At 48.2% G+C, this 17195-nt stretch overlaps 1 protein-coding gene across 2 annotated transcripts in view; it reads left to right on the top strand.

Moving 5' to 3' along the window:
* Positions 1-13007, top strand: part of DGKQ (diacylglycerol kinase theta) — a 1093519-nt gene extending 1080512 nt beyond the window's left edge. For both annotated transcript variants that reach the window (XM_085636612.1, XM_085636613.1), the window contains exon 23: positions 10719-13007. In XM_085636612.1, the coding sequence (XP_085492738.1) occupies positions 10719-10859 (141 nt within the window). In that variant the 3' untranslated portion in view covers positions 10860-13007. The remainder of the gene's footprint in view (positions 1-10718) is intronic.
* The last annotated feature ends 4188 nt before the right edge of the window (positions 13008-17195 follow it).

Raw genomic sequence — 17195 nt, 5'->3', positions numbered from 1 at the left:
GTAGTGCTATATGAGTATATCCACTTTATTTTATGATAATAATCCACGTTATATTTTTCTCATCATAGTTAGGAGCCCTCCTCTCCAAAAGAGCAAGAGTGCTTTCCGTGATCGGCAAACTAACTTGCTGATTATTTATCCTATTGAAAACCAAGGAGAGCAGGGGTTGTTTTTCTCCTCTCGCGAAGGGGTAATACAAAAGTATCTTCCTAACAAATTATTTCTTTCTAGAGATGCACACTAAGAATTTAAAGAAATGACCGTGGTTTCCTAGCAAGCCCTCCGACAGTGTCACCATTGTTGCAGGCTATCCGACAGTGACAGCGTTGCCAGGATTCTGTACAGTAGTGTTTTGAATGGCAACAATTTGGAGTTTTCCCAACAACTGAGCAAACAATGCTGCCTAATTGGATGTGTGGGTATTTTGCATAGAATTGTAGCAAACCTGTATCAAACCTGCAGAATCGAGGTGCATCCAGTCTGTCAGCTCTGAGCTAAGTCCACAAGTTACTACTGGTTCTGAAAAGTACAGGGGCTAGCAGGGTTAATGGGCCTTGGTGCAAATATGGACGGTGTCCACCCTGCTCCTTTTCCCTCACCATGGCTTACTACTTCAGAATCTGCACGTCTCTGAAGGAGCTCTTTCCATTAGAATGGTTCTACTTTTGATGGAACAGTGTCAGACGTTCTTAGCAGGGGTGGTACACATTTATTGAGAAGCGACGACTACTGGTCAGCAGAGTTGTACTTCCTTTATTGGGATTGAAAGGGATGAGCCTGCACATGTCAGCAAGCCAACTGTACTTAGTGTGCAGTACTCGGACTTCTATACTTTTAATAGTACAGCATTGCCACTTGTTTGCGTGTCAGCAGAGAGGTTCACGACTGAAGGACCATTCACCGTAAACTTTTCTCGTTATATAACCTCTGCAGTTCCTACCATGGGATGAATGCTCCACTCGCACTAGGCTTACAGACTTTAAAAAAAATATTCTAAATGGAGGGGACATGAGCAGCATGCCGAGTAGGTGCACATCTTGCCTCCTGAGCACAATCCCATTACCTTCCTCAAATTAAATATATTACAATACCAATGCAAACAATGTACAAATATCCTGAAGCAGAGAGATCTAAACAAAGTTTAAAAGTTCCACATGCCAAGCAATACAAGTAGGAGTCGAAGAAAGAAGTGATTACTGGGCGGCACACCAAACGGATACAGCAAGCTTCCTTCACACACAGACAAGGGCAAGCTTCTATCTCACATGAAATAGTCGGAATGTTAGGCAAAAAAGAGCAGTGAAAGCATAGGGCAAAGTTATGCCTATTGAACAAAGGAGGTAGACAAGTATTTCTTCTTGAATATGCCCTGATGGTCTGTGCCCCCAAGCAAAACAACTGTCGTCTGATCATTAGTATTATCTTAGAGTGCTTCTGAAGTACTAATTGATGTTATTACTGTATAATTTGTATTTGTGAAAAAAACTACTTCTAAATGTATGGAATGAATCCCTTATTTAAGTACACGAGGGTGTTGCAGGTTTTGACTTCAGATTTTTTCCATCTGCAAACAAATCTGTTCATGTAATAATTTTCTTGCTAGCTTATTTTTGTGTGTTCTCTGTTTTTATCATACTTTTTTCGCATATGGAAACACCATTTCACAACCCTTCAGCTGACTGCCTCCCCCCTTTTCATTTCCGATCTGATTACCACACTTTTAAAAATAAAAATATGTTGTCCCTAGTTCCCTCAGTTCATTAGTCCTATCATCCATCTCACAGCCTCTCTCTCAGTGTTTCTGTTTGACATTTTGCTTTAACTAATTTCTGTGCCCTTTGCTCTGCTACCTGTGTTACACAACGTGGTTCGCACCTGTTCTCGACCATGGCAGCCTTTCCCATACAGTTGTATTGTCGTTATGCCCACGTCACCTATTTGTCTATGTTTTGGGTTCATTTTCGTGCATGCTCAGAGGTTCTGGGCGTTAGAGCCGGACACAATATCCTGTGTGGTGCGTGTAGTGTCCTCCGACGCGAAGTAGCGGTGCAGTCTACCCGCGTCGGAGGTGTTGCGCGAGCGCTGACGCATGACGTCAGGCGCTCGCTATAAATAAAGGGGCGTGACCCGCAAACGGCAGTCGGGACCACGCTGGAACCACAGAGAGTGTCCCGGTGTGTTTTTAAGCGCGCAGCGCGTCAGCCACGAGCGCACATGGCCTAGGGGCCATCACACTGGCGACGAGGGGCAGAAACGACCCCATGCAGAGGTGCTGACAGGCCATTTCTTCCTGTTCATCAGCTGTGCCCTCGGCCCTGGATCCATGCTGTCTCGCCTGGTTTGAGCTCCCCTGCCATGTGCCCCAGGCAGGCTGAAGGACGCCTAGTGCAGCTCTGTTACCCAGGGGAGTGCCTGCAGATGGGAGTTTGCCCCACACCCGGCCGGCGGAGCCCGTGGAGGAGTGTACCCAGCACCGTGGTGAGCAGAGATCCCTATGGCGAGGCCTAACACGGACAGGCCACAGGACAAGCCCTGACTGTGTCTCCCCTGTCCTCAGCCAGGCGGCTGCCACTGTGCCCAGGAGGTAAGCAGCGCACGTGCTGCGAAGGGTCTTTGCAGCTGCGCCAAGATGGCGTAGATTCCCGCCATTGAGCCATTTGTGGCCGACGGAGCTTCCTCATCCCTTGCCCCACGATGGAGAGACTGGACTGATCGCCTCCAGATCTACTTCGAAGGGGCGGGCATAGCCCGAGAGAGGCACAGAGCCCTACTCCTCCACCTGGGAGGCAAGGACATCCATCGTAATTACAAGACTTTGGTGGAAGCCACACCTAAGACCTACGTCACGCTCCTCAATGCCCTGAATGCGCACTTCGAGCCGATGGCGAATAGGGACTACGAAAGATTCATTTTTCGCCAGGCCAAGCAGGAAGCGGAGGAATCGCTTGACGCATTCCATGGGCGCCTGAAAGAACTGGCCAGCCCGTGCGGATTTAGGGACGAACAAGAAGAAATCCGAGGTCAGATAATACAAGGATGCTATTCGTCCAATCTCAGAGTCAACATTCTTCAGGAGGACGGCAAATCCCTTGCGGACATCCTCACTCTGGGCCAGTCAAAGGAGCTGTCGCAAGCTAGGGCGTCGCACATGGAGGCGGCGCTCCACCGCCCTGTCAAGACGGAGCAGGTCAATGCGGTGGACACGACCAACGCGGTAAGGCCCAAATCGCGCCAAAACGCAGGAAGAAAGCAGCAAGACAGGAGAAAAGGATGCGGATACTGCGGAGGCACGCCCCTTCGCCTGCAGGACTGTCCGGCGAAAGGGAAAAGATGCAGTGCATGCGGGTGGATGAACCATTTCGCGGCAGTATGCCGGTCCACAAAATCACGGAAGGAGGCAGCTCAGGCGGTGGCCGAAGAGCGAGACGCGGAGGATATGGATGATGACGCGGGGGAATACCCGGTCCACTATGTGTTCGCAGTAGACCAGCCATGACGGAAGAGACGACGACTTCCATGGTGCAAAGTCAAGATCCACAACCAGGATGTGAGAGCCACCATAGACACGGGGGCATCGATCGAGCTCATGGCGGCCAATGTGTATGATCAACTAAATCCAAGCCCCCCACTAAGCGAAGCAAGAATCCGAGTATTCGCGTATGGACAGAAGACACCAATCCCGCTCTTAGGGTGTTTCACGACAGAGATGAGCCACAAAGACATCAGGGTCCCCACCACAGTGTACGTGACCCCGGAGGGAAATGGGATGCTGATCAGTGGACAGTCAGCGGAAGAGCTGAAGCTGATATTGTTCGCCCTGGCGGTGCAAGAGGAAGAAGTTGAGGCCATCATGGGGGAGTTCGAAGACGCCTTCAAGGGCATCGGATGCCTCAAAGGGAAGGAAGTATCTCTCCACATCGACCAGTCAGTCCAACCGGTGGCGCTGAGGCACAGGCGCATTGCATTCCACTTGCGCAAGAAGGTTGAAGACGAGCTGGAGGCATTGGAGAAGCAAGGGATTATCGAAAAGGTCAGTGGACCCACCCCGTGGGTGTCCCCGATCGTAGTGGCAAGAAAACCGAAACAGCCGGGGCAGGTCCGCATCTGTGTGGACATGCGACTCCCCAATGCCGCGTTGAAAAGGGAACGTCACCTAACCCCTACCATCGACGACATCCTGGGCGAACTGAACGGTGCAAGATGGTTTTCAAAGATGGATCTTCGGTCCGGATATCACCAACTGCCGCTACACCTGGACTCTCGCTACACAACCACCTTCTCAACGCATGTCGGCCTCAGGCGGTACCGACGCCTTAACTTCGGAATCTCAAGCGCCGCGGAGGTGTTCCAAAACACTATCCGGGAGGTCCTCAGCGGGCTACCAGGAGTCTTGAACGTAAGCGACGATCTCTTGGTGTACGCCTCGTCGATAGAAGATCACCATCGGAGACTGCGAGGGGTCCTCCAGAGGATTAACGAATCCGGACTGACCCTACACAGGGAGAAGTGCAAATTCTTTTTTTTTTTTTTTTTTTTTTTTTTTAAAACCTTTATTTGTGCATATTAAAAGAACAAATACGGGCCTACAACCATCAGGCCGGCCACAAAACGGTTAAGCACTGAGACAAACATTACATCCCCTGTGCATCAATGGTCAAGATTAGCAACGATTCAGGAGTTATACACTGGAGAGATCCTTGACACCAGGGGAAGGAGAAGTAAAGGTTAATTTTAAGGTTTTCAAAATAATTTTATCGAGGAAAAAAGTCAGTAGAGGATAGAACCAAGGAGATTCGAGTCCGCAAGATGGCTTCATCACACAGGAGAGCAGCAGCATCATTAGAAACGGCCATAGAAAATCTCAGACAGTGAGGCGTTGCAGTTATATAACAGGATAGTCACATGAGTAAATACGCACCCCTCCAAAGCCGCCCCCACTCAATCCACCCCACACCCGGACCCCGAATCGGAAACAAGGATAGCGCAGAGACATAGAAGAAAAAGGCCCATAGAACTAAAAAGAAACAGTTAATTACCCCCCCACCCTACACCAATGCGGAGGCTACGGCCTGCCCCCCCCCCAGCATAGTGCCTGTCGCCCAATGAACCCGAAATATAGACAAGAGAGAAAGTAGGAATAAAGGAAAGAAAATAAGAAAACAAAGAAGAAAGCGGGGAGGAGCCCACGTAACCTCGGAGCGCCCGAAACCACCGGCCAACTACGTCTCCACACACTGAGAACCCACTACACCCAAAGGCGGTCGTGTGAAGATAACGTGTCACAACAATATAAGGAAGGCAGACAAATCGCGACGAGTGCGCACAACCTATGCAGACAGTTCCAGTCCCAGTCCAGCCCATCCGTGAAACCATGGTGATAGAAAGCAATCTAGCCCTGGCCCGATCGCGGGCGTAAGATTAGACTAGCCCCCACATGAAGGCCCCGCAGCCCGTGCAAACAAAGACAATATGGCCGCTTGGGAGAAGATGGAGAAGTAGAGTCACAAAATGGCCGCCGATCATCTATTGAGGTCCCCTTGTGCACCATATAAAATCCAGACCTGGCCTGTAAAGTACAGGAGTTCCACATAAAAGAAGCCGTAGGCCACCGTGAACAGTTCCTCGAGGACGTCAGGTGTCGCTCAGCTGGATACTCTTGCGGGCGCGGTGAGGCAGGCAACAACAAAGCAGGCAGCAATGAACGGGGAAACAAAGTGTCCACAATTGAGCAGGAGATCGATTGATCCTGGGTGCCGGGAAAGCCAGATGCAGACACCAGTGCAGCACGGTTATACCCAGTCGTTGCGTCCCCGCAAGAGGACAGAAGCACTGGCAGACCCACGTCTTGTTGAGAACAAACGGGGCGCTCACGACCCGCAGCCGACAGTATGGAGTCGAACCGCTCACTCAGCGTTTGCAAGCCAACACACAATTGCAGACGAAAGTCCCGCAGGGCAGCCAGAACGGAGCCGCATGTCAGCGGAAGCTGCGCCCCCACATCGGCAGCAATCCGGGACGGCACTGTGGAGCTGGAGTCTGGTAGAGGGAGGGCGAAGCAGGCAGCGGGCGAGACCGGAGCATCACCCCCCAGCAGCGAGCAGGCAATCAACGCCATGTTTTACCGCTGAACGGTACAGTGGCCAGGGGGGGGGTCGTAACAAGGAGGCAATTCCCCGCAGGTCTGCGCCGCAACAGGTGAAAGCCAACAGTCGCTTCCCCTCTCTCGGACTCTCTTTGCAGCCGACTAGGCAATAGAAGAAGGGGGTCTGCAGCCTTCCACAGCGCGGGCCACAGAGCGGGGCAGGAGACCCGCCACACCGGGGCTTACCCTATAGCTCCAGCCCGTCAGGTGAAAGGTGAAGGAGGTGTCCGGGCGTCTCTCCCCCGGCTCGTCTGGCGACAGTCCGTGGTGTGAGGCGGGATCGGGGCCGCGGGGCTCTGATTTGCGCCGGGGGTCCAGTGACTGCGGAGCTTCCAGGGGGCCGACCAAGGCCACAATGGAGCAGGGGTCCAGCGCGGAGAACAAAGGCACCAAGAGCTCCGGCATCCGGGCGGGCTCAGACTCCGGGAAAGCGGCGGCGCGGTCAGCGCGTCGTCGCGCACGTTGCACCTCGAAAATCGGCGAGGATAGGAATCAGGATGATAGTCCGAGGCCAAGGGCCGGCGGAGCCGGGCGCTCAAGCGTCTGCTCCGGTCGCCATCTTGGCTCCTCCCCCCGAGAAGTGCAAATTCTTAAAGAGGAAGATCAGTTTCTTCGGCTACACATTCTCCGACCAAGGAGTCGCCCCGGACCCTGACAAGGTAAAAGATGTACAGGATGCCCCAGCACCTTCCAACATTTCAGAAATAAGAAGCTTCTTAGGGATGGTGAACTTCTGCGGGTGTTTTGTCCCGGACTTGTCGAACCTCACAAAGCCCCTCAGGGAACTGACAAAATCCACCACCCCTTGGCACTGGGGACCAGAGCAGGACCAAGCCTTCAAAGATACCAAGGCGGTCTTGTCGGCCGACACAACCCTGTCTTATTTTGATCCGGCCCGGTCCACCAACGTCGCAGTGGATGCCAGCCCATATGGGCTAGGGGCGGTGCTCGCACAGTTGCAGGAAAATGGTGAATGGGCCCGATAGCATATGCGAGCCACTCCTTGATGGACACAGAACAGAGGTACTCGCAGATAGAGCGAGAAGCGATCACCATCCACTGGGCTTGTCGACATTTTCACGTCTATGTGTACGGACACCCGTTCACTGTGTCCACAGACCACAAACCCCTCATTCCCCTGTTTCAAGGATCAGCATCAAAGCCTCCGCCGAGGATTGAAAAGTGGATCCTTCAACTACAGGCGTACGACTACCGAGTGGAGTACAAGCCAGGCTCCTCTAATCCCGCGGACTATCTCTCGAGGCATCCCAGAGTGGCCACTAAAGCGGAAGAGGAGGACGCTGAAGATACGGAGGAGTACGTCCAGATGGTGTCAGAGAGATCCCGGCCATTGCCCATGAGCCTTGAAACGATCGTGGCAGCCACCCAGAGGGACGAATGCCTGCAACTGGCCCTGACGGCAGTCCAGTCGAATGACTGGTGCCCCATCCAGTCCTCCATGGCCCGACGAACGGTGCAAGCAAAGGCCGTCCTGGAATCACTTATGCGGGTCAAGGATGAACTCTCGGTTGACAACAGCGGATGTCTTCTCCGAGGCCCGCGACTGGTGATCCCATCCCGTCTGGCTCAGCAAGCGGTGGACCTCACACACCGGGGCCACCAAGGCATGGTGAAGACGAAGAGTCGGCTGCGGGCCAAGGTATGGTTCCCGGGGATGGACCCTATGGTGGAGCAAACGGTCCGAACATGCTCGTGGTGCCAGGCGTCGGGTCAGCCGGATCACCCCCACCCCGTCATCACCGAGGAAAACCCCCAACGACTATGGGAGCGGGTGAGTGCAGACTTTGGGCACCTCCCGGATGGACGCTATGCCCTTGTGATCGACGACTATACAAAGTACCCGGAGGTCGAGGTGGTGGGAAGCCAGACCGCCGCGGAGGTCATCACAAAGTTCGAGAAAACCATCGCCACGCACGGAATATTCGAAGTGGTGAAGACGGACAATGGCCCGCCCTTCCAAGGGCAAGAGTTTGCGGACTATCTTAAGGCTTGGGGGATCCAACACCGGTAAGTGACCCCGCGCTGGCCTCAGGCCAATGGGGAAGCAGAAAGGTCCATGCGGACTCTCAACAAAGTGGTACGCATTGCGCACGCCGATGGATCGCCACTCGAGAGAGCCATCTACAGTTTCCTGAGAGAATATCTGCTGACGCCTCAACTCACGACAGAAGCAGCTCCAGGACCTGCGAGCATGGGCAGAGTAGTGCAAGACACCATCCCGCATCACCCAAGCTGGATCCCGCCCCAGATTGATGCTGGGAAGGTCCTAGCCAACAGGACCCACTCCAATGACCAGGCCAGTGCTGACCGGGGAGCCCGGACGTCAGCCATTCAAGTAATGGACAGAGCCTATCTCAAGGACAGGTATCCCGGGAGCAAATTCCGGCTCCCGTTTGAACGCAAACCTTGGACAGTAGTCCACCGAACTGGCACCATGATCACAGCGAGAAGAGGAACAGAGGAGGTCACGCGGAACGTATCTTTCTTCAAAAAGGTGTACCCCGGGACTCCAGACCCACAGGTGTCAGAACGCCAGGGCGCCCGGCCAAGTCAACCGCCAGCGGAGGAAGGCCCAGAAGGGGACCAAGGATCCACCCCCACCGAGGATGACGATCAATCCGACTAGAGCGCGCCCTCGCTGCCAGGAACACCAGGCGGAGGGTCGCCAAGCTCTCCGGTGAGGTCCCCTGGGAGCGCAGCCTCGCAAGGAGGGGCCCAGCAATACCGTCGGTGCGGGGACAGCAGTCCGGATACGGCCTGAGAAGAAATCCGGCGCTATCCTCCCAGCTGGCTGATTTCCTAGTGTGACGGACCTGGGACTGGAATTCTAGTGACTGGTAACAGACCTATATGGTCAATGTTCGTTTGTTGTTTTGATAAAGGTTAGAAGGAATGTAGTGTCCTCCGACGCGAGGTAGCGGTGCAGTCTACCCGCGTCGGAGGTGTTGCGCGAGCGCTGACGCATGACGTCAGGCGCTCGCTATAAATAAAGGGGCGTGGCCCGCAAACGGCAGTCGGGACCACGCTGGAACCACAGAGTGTCCCCATGTGTTTTTAAGCGTGCAGCGCGTTAGCCACGAGCGCACATGGCCTAGGGGCCATCACAGTGCGATAGGCGCCTAGTCTACATGATTCCCGAGACGTTGATAAATGCAAACCAGGTTTTAATAACGAAATTAATGCACACAAATGTTTTCAAACAATTTATACCTCTCACAACTTACAACTGGATTCAGGGAGCCGAGTTGAAACGGGTGATTGAGTCGCACTGAGGTCATTCGAGAAGCCTGCATGACATTTGGGCAATAGACAATTCCGTACAATGTTCATTGATTCTCAGTACCGCTCTTTCGTGCTTGAAGTGTGGTAAAAAAAACTGTGTTGGAGTTCTGTGCCAGTCCTAGGCCTTATCCCATAGGGAAGTAGCAAGTTGACAACATATTGGAGCTATATGGAACACCCTGGCAAAAAGTAATGTGCAGAGATGGTAAGCTGTGCACACTGAATCCTTTTTATGAGCTAAATTGGCTGGTAAACCATCCAGGTTTGACTTGTGTTCTTGGGTGTTGGACACAAGCAAAGGGGCAAAGCAGGAAGCAGATTAAGAAGAGCGACTTAAGTATAAAATAACAATACTAGAAACAGAAGTGTGCCTAGGACCATTAAACACGAGGTCACATTTGGAATGTCTGGGGCCCTTTACGGGGTTCTTTGGGGTGCACTAGTGGCGGTAACAGATGAAGACATTTTATATACAATTTGAACTAAAGATATGAAAAGTATGCTGCACTTAGGTTGCAATTGTATAAAGTATTTTGCAACCTGAATAGAAATAATTCCAGCTAAAATCTTGGAAAGTGTCAACAGCACTGGGGACATGTATTCGGCAAACTGTAGGGACACATACAACTTAAGCATCCACAGGGTTAAGACACCTAGATCCTTCATCTGTCATCTTTTCATTGCTTAGAAGTACTGGTCTATGGAAAGTGCTGCACAAGGCGACACCGTGTGTGCCATGGGAGCTTAGCAATCACACATCTTGATACTGGCAAATGATTTTTACTAGGTTGGCAAGCAGACTTATTGATGGCGTTAAGGTCTACTGCGTAGTTGTTTTTTGTATTTTTCTGCACTCACAGCTACTGATTTGTTGCTGACAGGGTGTTAGCATTTCATAAAAAAGTTTCATCCTGGACAAATGACAGGGTTATAGCAGTTTGCATATAAACTAGTTACTTGCAAGACTTGGGACAAGTGTTTGCCTGCATTGTGTTAGTTTTCTTAAAATATTTCTCATGCCCGCTTAACCGTGAAACCCTAAGACATATATGAAGGAAATTGACATCAGTCATCGGAAATATCAATAAAAGTAACCCAAATCTATTCCAAATAGACACAAATGTTTTATTTCGAAATTTCTGAATGAAACTGAATTGGCCACTGACCATTTCTTTTGCCCTTAGGCCTAGATGAATTACAAGTATTGCAATCTTGCACTTCTCGGTATGTCTTGACCTCTGACTGTGTCTTTCAAATTTGTGTTGTACCAAAGGTCCACATGCTCAGGAAATCGAAGCAGAAACCGAAGAAAACGACTGGAAATGTGAAAGATTCAAAAACAGACAATGTGACAGTCAATGAAAAGAGTAAGCTAAGCAATGAAGACCTTACGCTGCACGCCTACTGCCCCTGAGGGTTTCCTAGAGGCTGGCCTGTTCGTGCACAGGGCCCATGGATGGTGTATGAGGAGCTCTGTGGAGCATTTCACCGACATTTGTTGGCCCCTTTTCGGCTGGTGACGGAAATCTTCATTCAACAAGAACCTGATTGGTTTGCCTTTTTTTGATTCTGTTGTGTTTGTTTAAGTTATTAGGTGCTTGGAGAGACTTTGGAGTCCTGGTCATGATCCTTCACAGCTGAATCGTGCCTGACATAATGATGGTAGACCGAATAAAGAAGCCTGGTTGTTTCAGTTTATTTCTAAAGGGCGGGGAAGATGTGTTTTTTTTTGCCTTATGTATCTTGAAAGATAAATGGCAGGAGCAATCAATGAAACAAGTCTATAGATTAACATGTTGGCTGTTCTTGATGTGTGTGTTTTCAAATCCTAATGTGCATGCCTCCAAGCCAGCTGATCCCACAATGACACATGCTCCACAGAGAACTTAAGCTTGTTGGTTTTACCACAGATGTAAACTGACCACAGTAGTTCACTGTATATTGCATATGATGACTGCTTCCCAGCGGTGATCCTAATATCACACGAGCAGCACTGTGTATTTAACAAAACAAGTTTGTACCTGCTTTAAAAAAACTCTTTGCCAAAATTGATTTTAGCTTAGGTGATCTCTAGTAATGGTGTTCAACTCCTCACGGTGGTGGCCTAAGACTAAGTCTTTTCAAGATGCCATAATTCGAATCATTTACAGGGAACCTAAGTACCCTGGTTTCATTGCATCCGTACCACACCGACTTGAGACTTAGCACGCAGGTCTCACTTGCCTGTTCTGCTGCAGGTTCTGATTTGAACTTCAAAAGGAATGGGGCTGTATCAGAAAATAAAAACAAGTAGCTGATTTTTCTTCCCTCACAGCCACTGATTAGTTGCTGGCAGGGTGTTCTTTCTGGATAAACAACAAATTTATAGCAGTCAGCGTATTAAAAAGTAGCTTTCAAGACTTAGGACAAGTGTTTGACTGCATTGTGTTATGTATCCTCAAATATTTATCATGCCATCTTAACCATGACATCTAAAAAATATTAGCAGAAAATGTGTGTATTTTGATCAATGATGACATTTTGAGCATCTGGTGACATTCATAAATCACTTCACCTTTGCATCACGAGAACATTTAACAGAAGTATATCTATGTCTTATTATATATGCTTTTTAGGTCCTGCCCAAGGAAATTCAAGCACCCGATTCCCGTGGTTGTCCCACCTAAGGAGCATTTTGGTCTCAGTGTTTTGATTTGATGAACTTAGCCTTGACGACTGACGTAGGACCTTACATTACAAGCATGAGGGACTAGGTTCTCTCCCTCTCTTTTTGCTCCCTCCCTCCGTTACTGCTCCGCCACTCTTTTGATTAAACAACCCCCTCCCCTCGCACTTTGAGCTCTGTCTGCCAATACTGCAGCAGGCAGCCATCTAAATATGACCTTCAAACCTTTCCAAGATGGCCTACTGTGTGCGAGGTGGCCTTCTTCAAATATATCCATGTATATGTGTTGTGGCCATTTGGAATACTTTTTCTAAACTAAAGCTAACCTTAAAAAAATGCCTGCCACACATGCCCATTCCATGAATTGGCCATCTTCTAATGGTTTTTCTTTTAGCTTAAGAACAAACATTACTAGATTGCCATTTTGCGTGCATGTGAGTAGCTGTCTTATAATGGTTTTTATATTATTTAAAGAAAACTCATTCCAGATGATCACTGCTCATCCATGTGGGGCTTAACCAAACTTCATTCAGCTATCCAACTTCCTTCGGTATATCTGGATACGACTACTAAGTTTGTAGGTGATTAGTCTAGGGACGAATCAACGATGCACAGGGGATCCCCAGAACACTTCATGCTTCCATAGCAGGTTTTGTCACAGTCTAGAGCAAGTTCTGTTTAACAAAATCGCGATAGTTTTGGATAGTAGAATACCTTTGTTTTGCTTCGGTGCCTTTTGCTTGAATATGTCATTGTGGTACATGGTGTTTAGGATAAATGATGTCCTTATCAGATCTTTTTTGACAGGTATTTTTCTTGGTTGTAATTTATTCACAATGCAAAGTTATATATAACATAATTAAGACAAATCATTTAATAAGCCTTGAAATTTAATTTAAAAAACAATTAAAAAAACATAAAACAAAGAGTGTAAAGGTTACAAAACGTAAAACATCCTGAAGTCACCAGTTAAGGTTGAACAGAGCAACCTTTCTTTCGTCCCCCCACTCCACAATATTCATCCGAAGACCCCATTGTCCTTATCTTCACCCCTTCACATCTAGGGGGCAGTGGGTGCAGAAGGCACTTTAACATTTCGTAGAAACCTAAAATGGTGAACTAAGTGTGTATTTTTAACTGATCTGTAAACACACATACCCATTTATTCACAGTGACTTCTGTGGCGTACTAGTGCTGCTGATAGCCAAAAAGAATATAACAACTTTTCACCTTAAGTCCATTTTGTTTACGCTTTACCACCTGATTTTCTAAATGGATAGCTTGCAGTTGCATTCTGAATCATTCTTATCGCCTATGAGATGCACTGTTTTTGGAGATCCGCTCTTTCAAGCCTTTAGTGGCGTAGTACACCGAGGCTTCCCTATTGTATCCATTCCAGTGTACTAAGGTGGCAACTCTAATACAGAGAGGGAAGCCACAACTATCCATATATATCCATGTACTGCTGCTCAGCGTCTTTATAAACCATGCTATTCTAGATGTAAATTTAATTCTCTTCAACTACCTTCTACCTTGTTGCCCGTTTATTCAAGTAAACCATTTGCACACATGTTCATCAGACAGTTTAGCCGTCTGCTAACATTTTAGTTTGTTTACCTAATAATGCATATGACCATATTTTATATGTCTATTGTTGTCAGCTAAGTGAGAACAACCTTTAGATAGGTTGTGGTTGCCGAAGAGTCAGCTGGCTAGGAGTGGCTATAATCCTAGCAGAAAGCTGGAGCAGCGTCGGTTCACATTGTAACAACAACCAGAGAAAATAGTGCGTCCACGCAGCTCTCATGGAGCATGACTGGATCGCTCTACTTTTCTTTTCCTTGTAGGCAATCTGTGTTGCCGGTTTGGGCAGTGCCTGGCTCCCTCTTGGCTGAGCGCCATCTTGGAAGGGAGATTTTCCCTGTTTGAATAGTTTTATGCTTTTAGTATTTTCACTTTTTCCTTTCCTTCGCTTTGAGTTACCAGTACCAGCTCCTCATAGGGGAGCTAATGAGGGTCTGAAGGGTTGCTGGACTTCTCTTTTGCCCCAACTATTTTAAAATTGCGCTTTAAAGTGCAGGTGTCCTGACACGCCCTCCGACATGGAGGGACATTTAAGGCCAGAAATAGCACACCCATGCAGCAGACGTGCCACAGGCATGCCCGTCTGCGTCTGTGCGCGGCCGGATTGTGCCGAGCGCTAGGACCCCTGGTCGTGTGCCCATCGAACAACAGATGACTAACTCTTATTCTGGTAAGAATATTCACGCCCTGACTCTGGATCCCCATAAATATACCTGTATACAACTTGATCCTGCCACTCTGTCCCCACCAGCTAAGTCTCACTGTTGCGCATGTGGCTTTCAAATTCCAGACATCTCAGTAAGCACGCCTCATATGGTGTTAAGTAAAGAAACCCTCCCCTTATCTCTTGACACATATATTAAGTCCTCGGGCATGCACTGTGCCCTCATAAACGCCCGTTCTTTGTCAAAACATAAATAGGAACTGGCTGATTTTTTAAATAACCATCTGGTTTGGCATTCGTTAGATGGAATTTTCACAAATAACTCCTTACGTTAAATGAGGTACTGCCACTAGCTTGGACAGACCATTCGGCAATTTTGTTCAAAGTTGATACTCCCTGAGACACAATTAACGATCAGAGGAGTACTCGTCCCTCCCATGTTAGGGCTTGAAAGAAAGTCAAAACCGACCAACTAATCATTCAGTTGAAGCAGATGCAGCCAAACCCTCAACCTGATCCGGAGCAAGCCACCTGTGATTACACAGATTGGCTAAACACCGCATTCACAAAGCTAGCGCTATTTAAACAAGCATACAGTAACAGGATTACACTTACTGCTCCCTGGTTTTCTGAAGCACTTAGATTGGAAAAACAAAATTGCCGGAGACAAGAAAGGCGTTGGAGGACACACTATGATAGTTATGAGTGAGAATGCTATAAACTGGCACTATCCAAATACAAAGGTTTATTGATCAAAGAAAAAAGGGATTTTTTTTCACCAAACAAATTAAGTCTGCAAAGAACTCTACCAAAGAGATTTTCCTGGTAGTAACTAGGCTTTCTACCCTATCTAGCAGTAAGGTAATCAATAGTAGTGAAACTTTCTGCGATAGTATCGCGCACGGTTTTAATAACAGAGTAAACAAAATCTATTGTAAGTTTGAGGCCTCAAATAACTCTAATACCTCTGAAGATAATTTTCATGTTAACCATATACATAACTCCTCAGAGTTCCTTCCAGATGTCACTGAGCAGGTGGAACATATGATCCTATCGGCCAAATCGGGCTCCCTCATGACCCGTGCCTTCCATCGGTTTTACACTCTACCTCCAACCTGATAGGTACCAATCTCTTGACCATTTTCAATTCAGTGTTTACTACTAGAGTTTTTCCCACACAATGGAAAAAATTCTCCATCCTCGCACTCTTAAAGAAACCAAGTCTTGATGCAACAGACCCCAACAACTATCGCCTGATATCTCATCTCCCACTCCCTGCGAATTTAGTGGAGAAAATTATGAACCGTCAGTTAGGCCAATTCATTCAAGATAACTGCTTGCTAAACCCCACACAATTTGGGTTGCAATCCGAGCACAGTACAGAGACTGCTTTGATCAAAGCCACTGAGGAGATAAGGGCTGAGATGGACAGAGGCGGCGCAGCAGCCCTGATTCTCCTTGACTTATCAGCAGCATTTGATACAGTGGACCATGAGCTGCTGATCAAACAACTGGGAGTCTTAGGAATTAAAGACTCAGCCCTGGCTCTGCTCACCTCATTTTTAGTGGACAGAGTGCATTCTGTGGCTCTGAAACATATTGAATCTGCTCCTTACTCTCTGCCCTACGGGGTCCCACAAGGATCCTTGCTCAGTCCGCCATTATTTAATGTATGCGACTGAGCTAGCTACCCTGATAAGAAACTTTGTTTTCCCTTTGACCAACTATGCTGACGACACACCAATTGTTGTGTTGGTCTTCAACAATGAACCATCTGCCTTGTTACGCTTACATAGATGAGCAAACACTGCTTGAAACTCATCTCCCCCAGAAACGAGGTAATATTGTTTGGAAGCCTGTCGCCAGCAGGGGCCGCCCGTTGGTGGCCAGAAGAATTGGGCTCTGTATCAAACCCTGTAACCAAAGCCAGGAATTGAGGTGTCCTGAATGACAATAAGCTGACTTGCGTAAACCAAACAAATGCCATAGTCTCCTCTTTTGTTACAATAAGGAAGAGAAAGAAAATCCTTCCTTTTCTTCCAAATAACACTAAAAGGACCGTTATCACGGCACTACTGTTATCTAAACTGGATTATTGCAATGGACTCTATATGAATATTCAAGCTATACATCTAAATAAACTGCAAATGGTTCAGAACGCTGCCGCCAGATTGGTACTAGGTATACCCTAATTCCAGTCCATTTCTAATGGAATCCACATTGGCTTCCAGTAAGAAACTGTATTAAATGTAAGGCTCTCTGCATTGCCTACAAAGCATTGAATAACTCTGGCCCTGATTTTCTGAAGTATCTCGACATGGTACTAACCCACCAGACTCTTGCATTCTGCTGGGGCCAAGCTAATTGTTACTCCATGATTCCGCAAATCAAATTGGGGTGGAAGAAGTTTGGTCACTGGTGCGGCTAATTTGTGGAACTATCCCTCACCCCCTCATATCAGAGCCTTGCCGTCACTGATCTCCTTCAGGAAGGAGCTCAAAACTTGGTTGTTTAACAAATAATATTCCCCTCCAGTTATGTCTATATTAGTATCAACGCCAAGACACCTCAAGGTATAGAGCGCTCTGCAAATTTTGTGAACATAACATTTTGTTAACAGAAGTGGCTGATGCCAGACGTAAGCTCCCTACTCGCCAACTATCAGTTGCTTGCAAAGAATACTCTGGTGATGTTCAAGACCCCATGATCAAGACGTGGGGCAGAGTAGAGAGCCCACTTCTACTGAGCAAGAGCCCAGCCTTCTTACCTTCACATGAAGGCTGTATTTTGTGAACTTTGGAAAGGCTGGGAAATGTCAGTAAGACAGCTATCAACAT

This window comes from Triturus cristatus, chromosome 2_1 (genome assembly GCF_964204655.1).
Source record: "Triturus cristatus chromosome 2_1, aTriCri1.1, whole genome shotgun sequence".
Taxonomy (NCBI): domain Eukaryota; kingdom Metazoa; phylum Chordata; class Amphibia; order Caudata; family Salamandridae; genus Triturus; species Triturus cristatus.
Note: the sequence above shows the minus strand (reverse complement) of the source record. Positions and strands in the feature narration are given on the sequence as shown.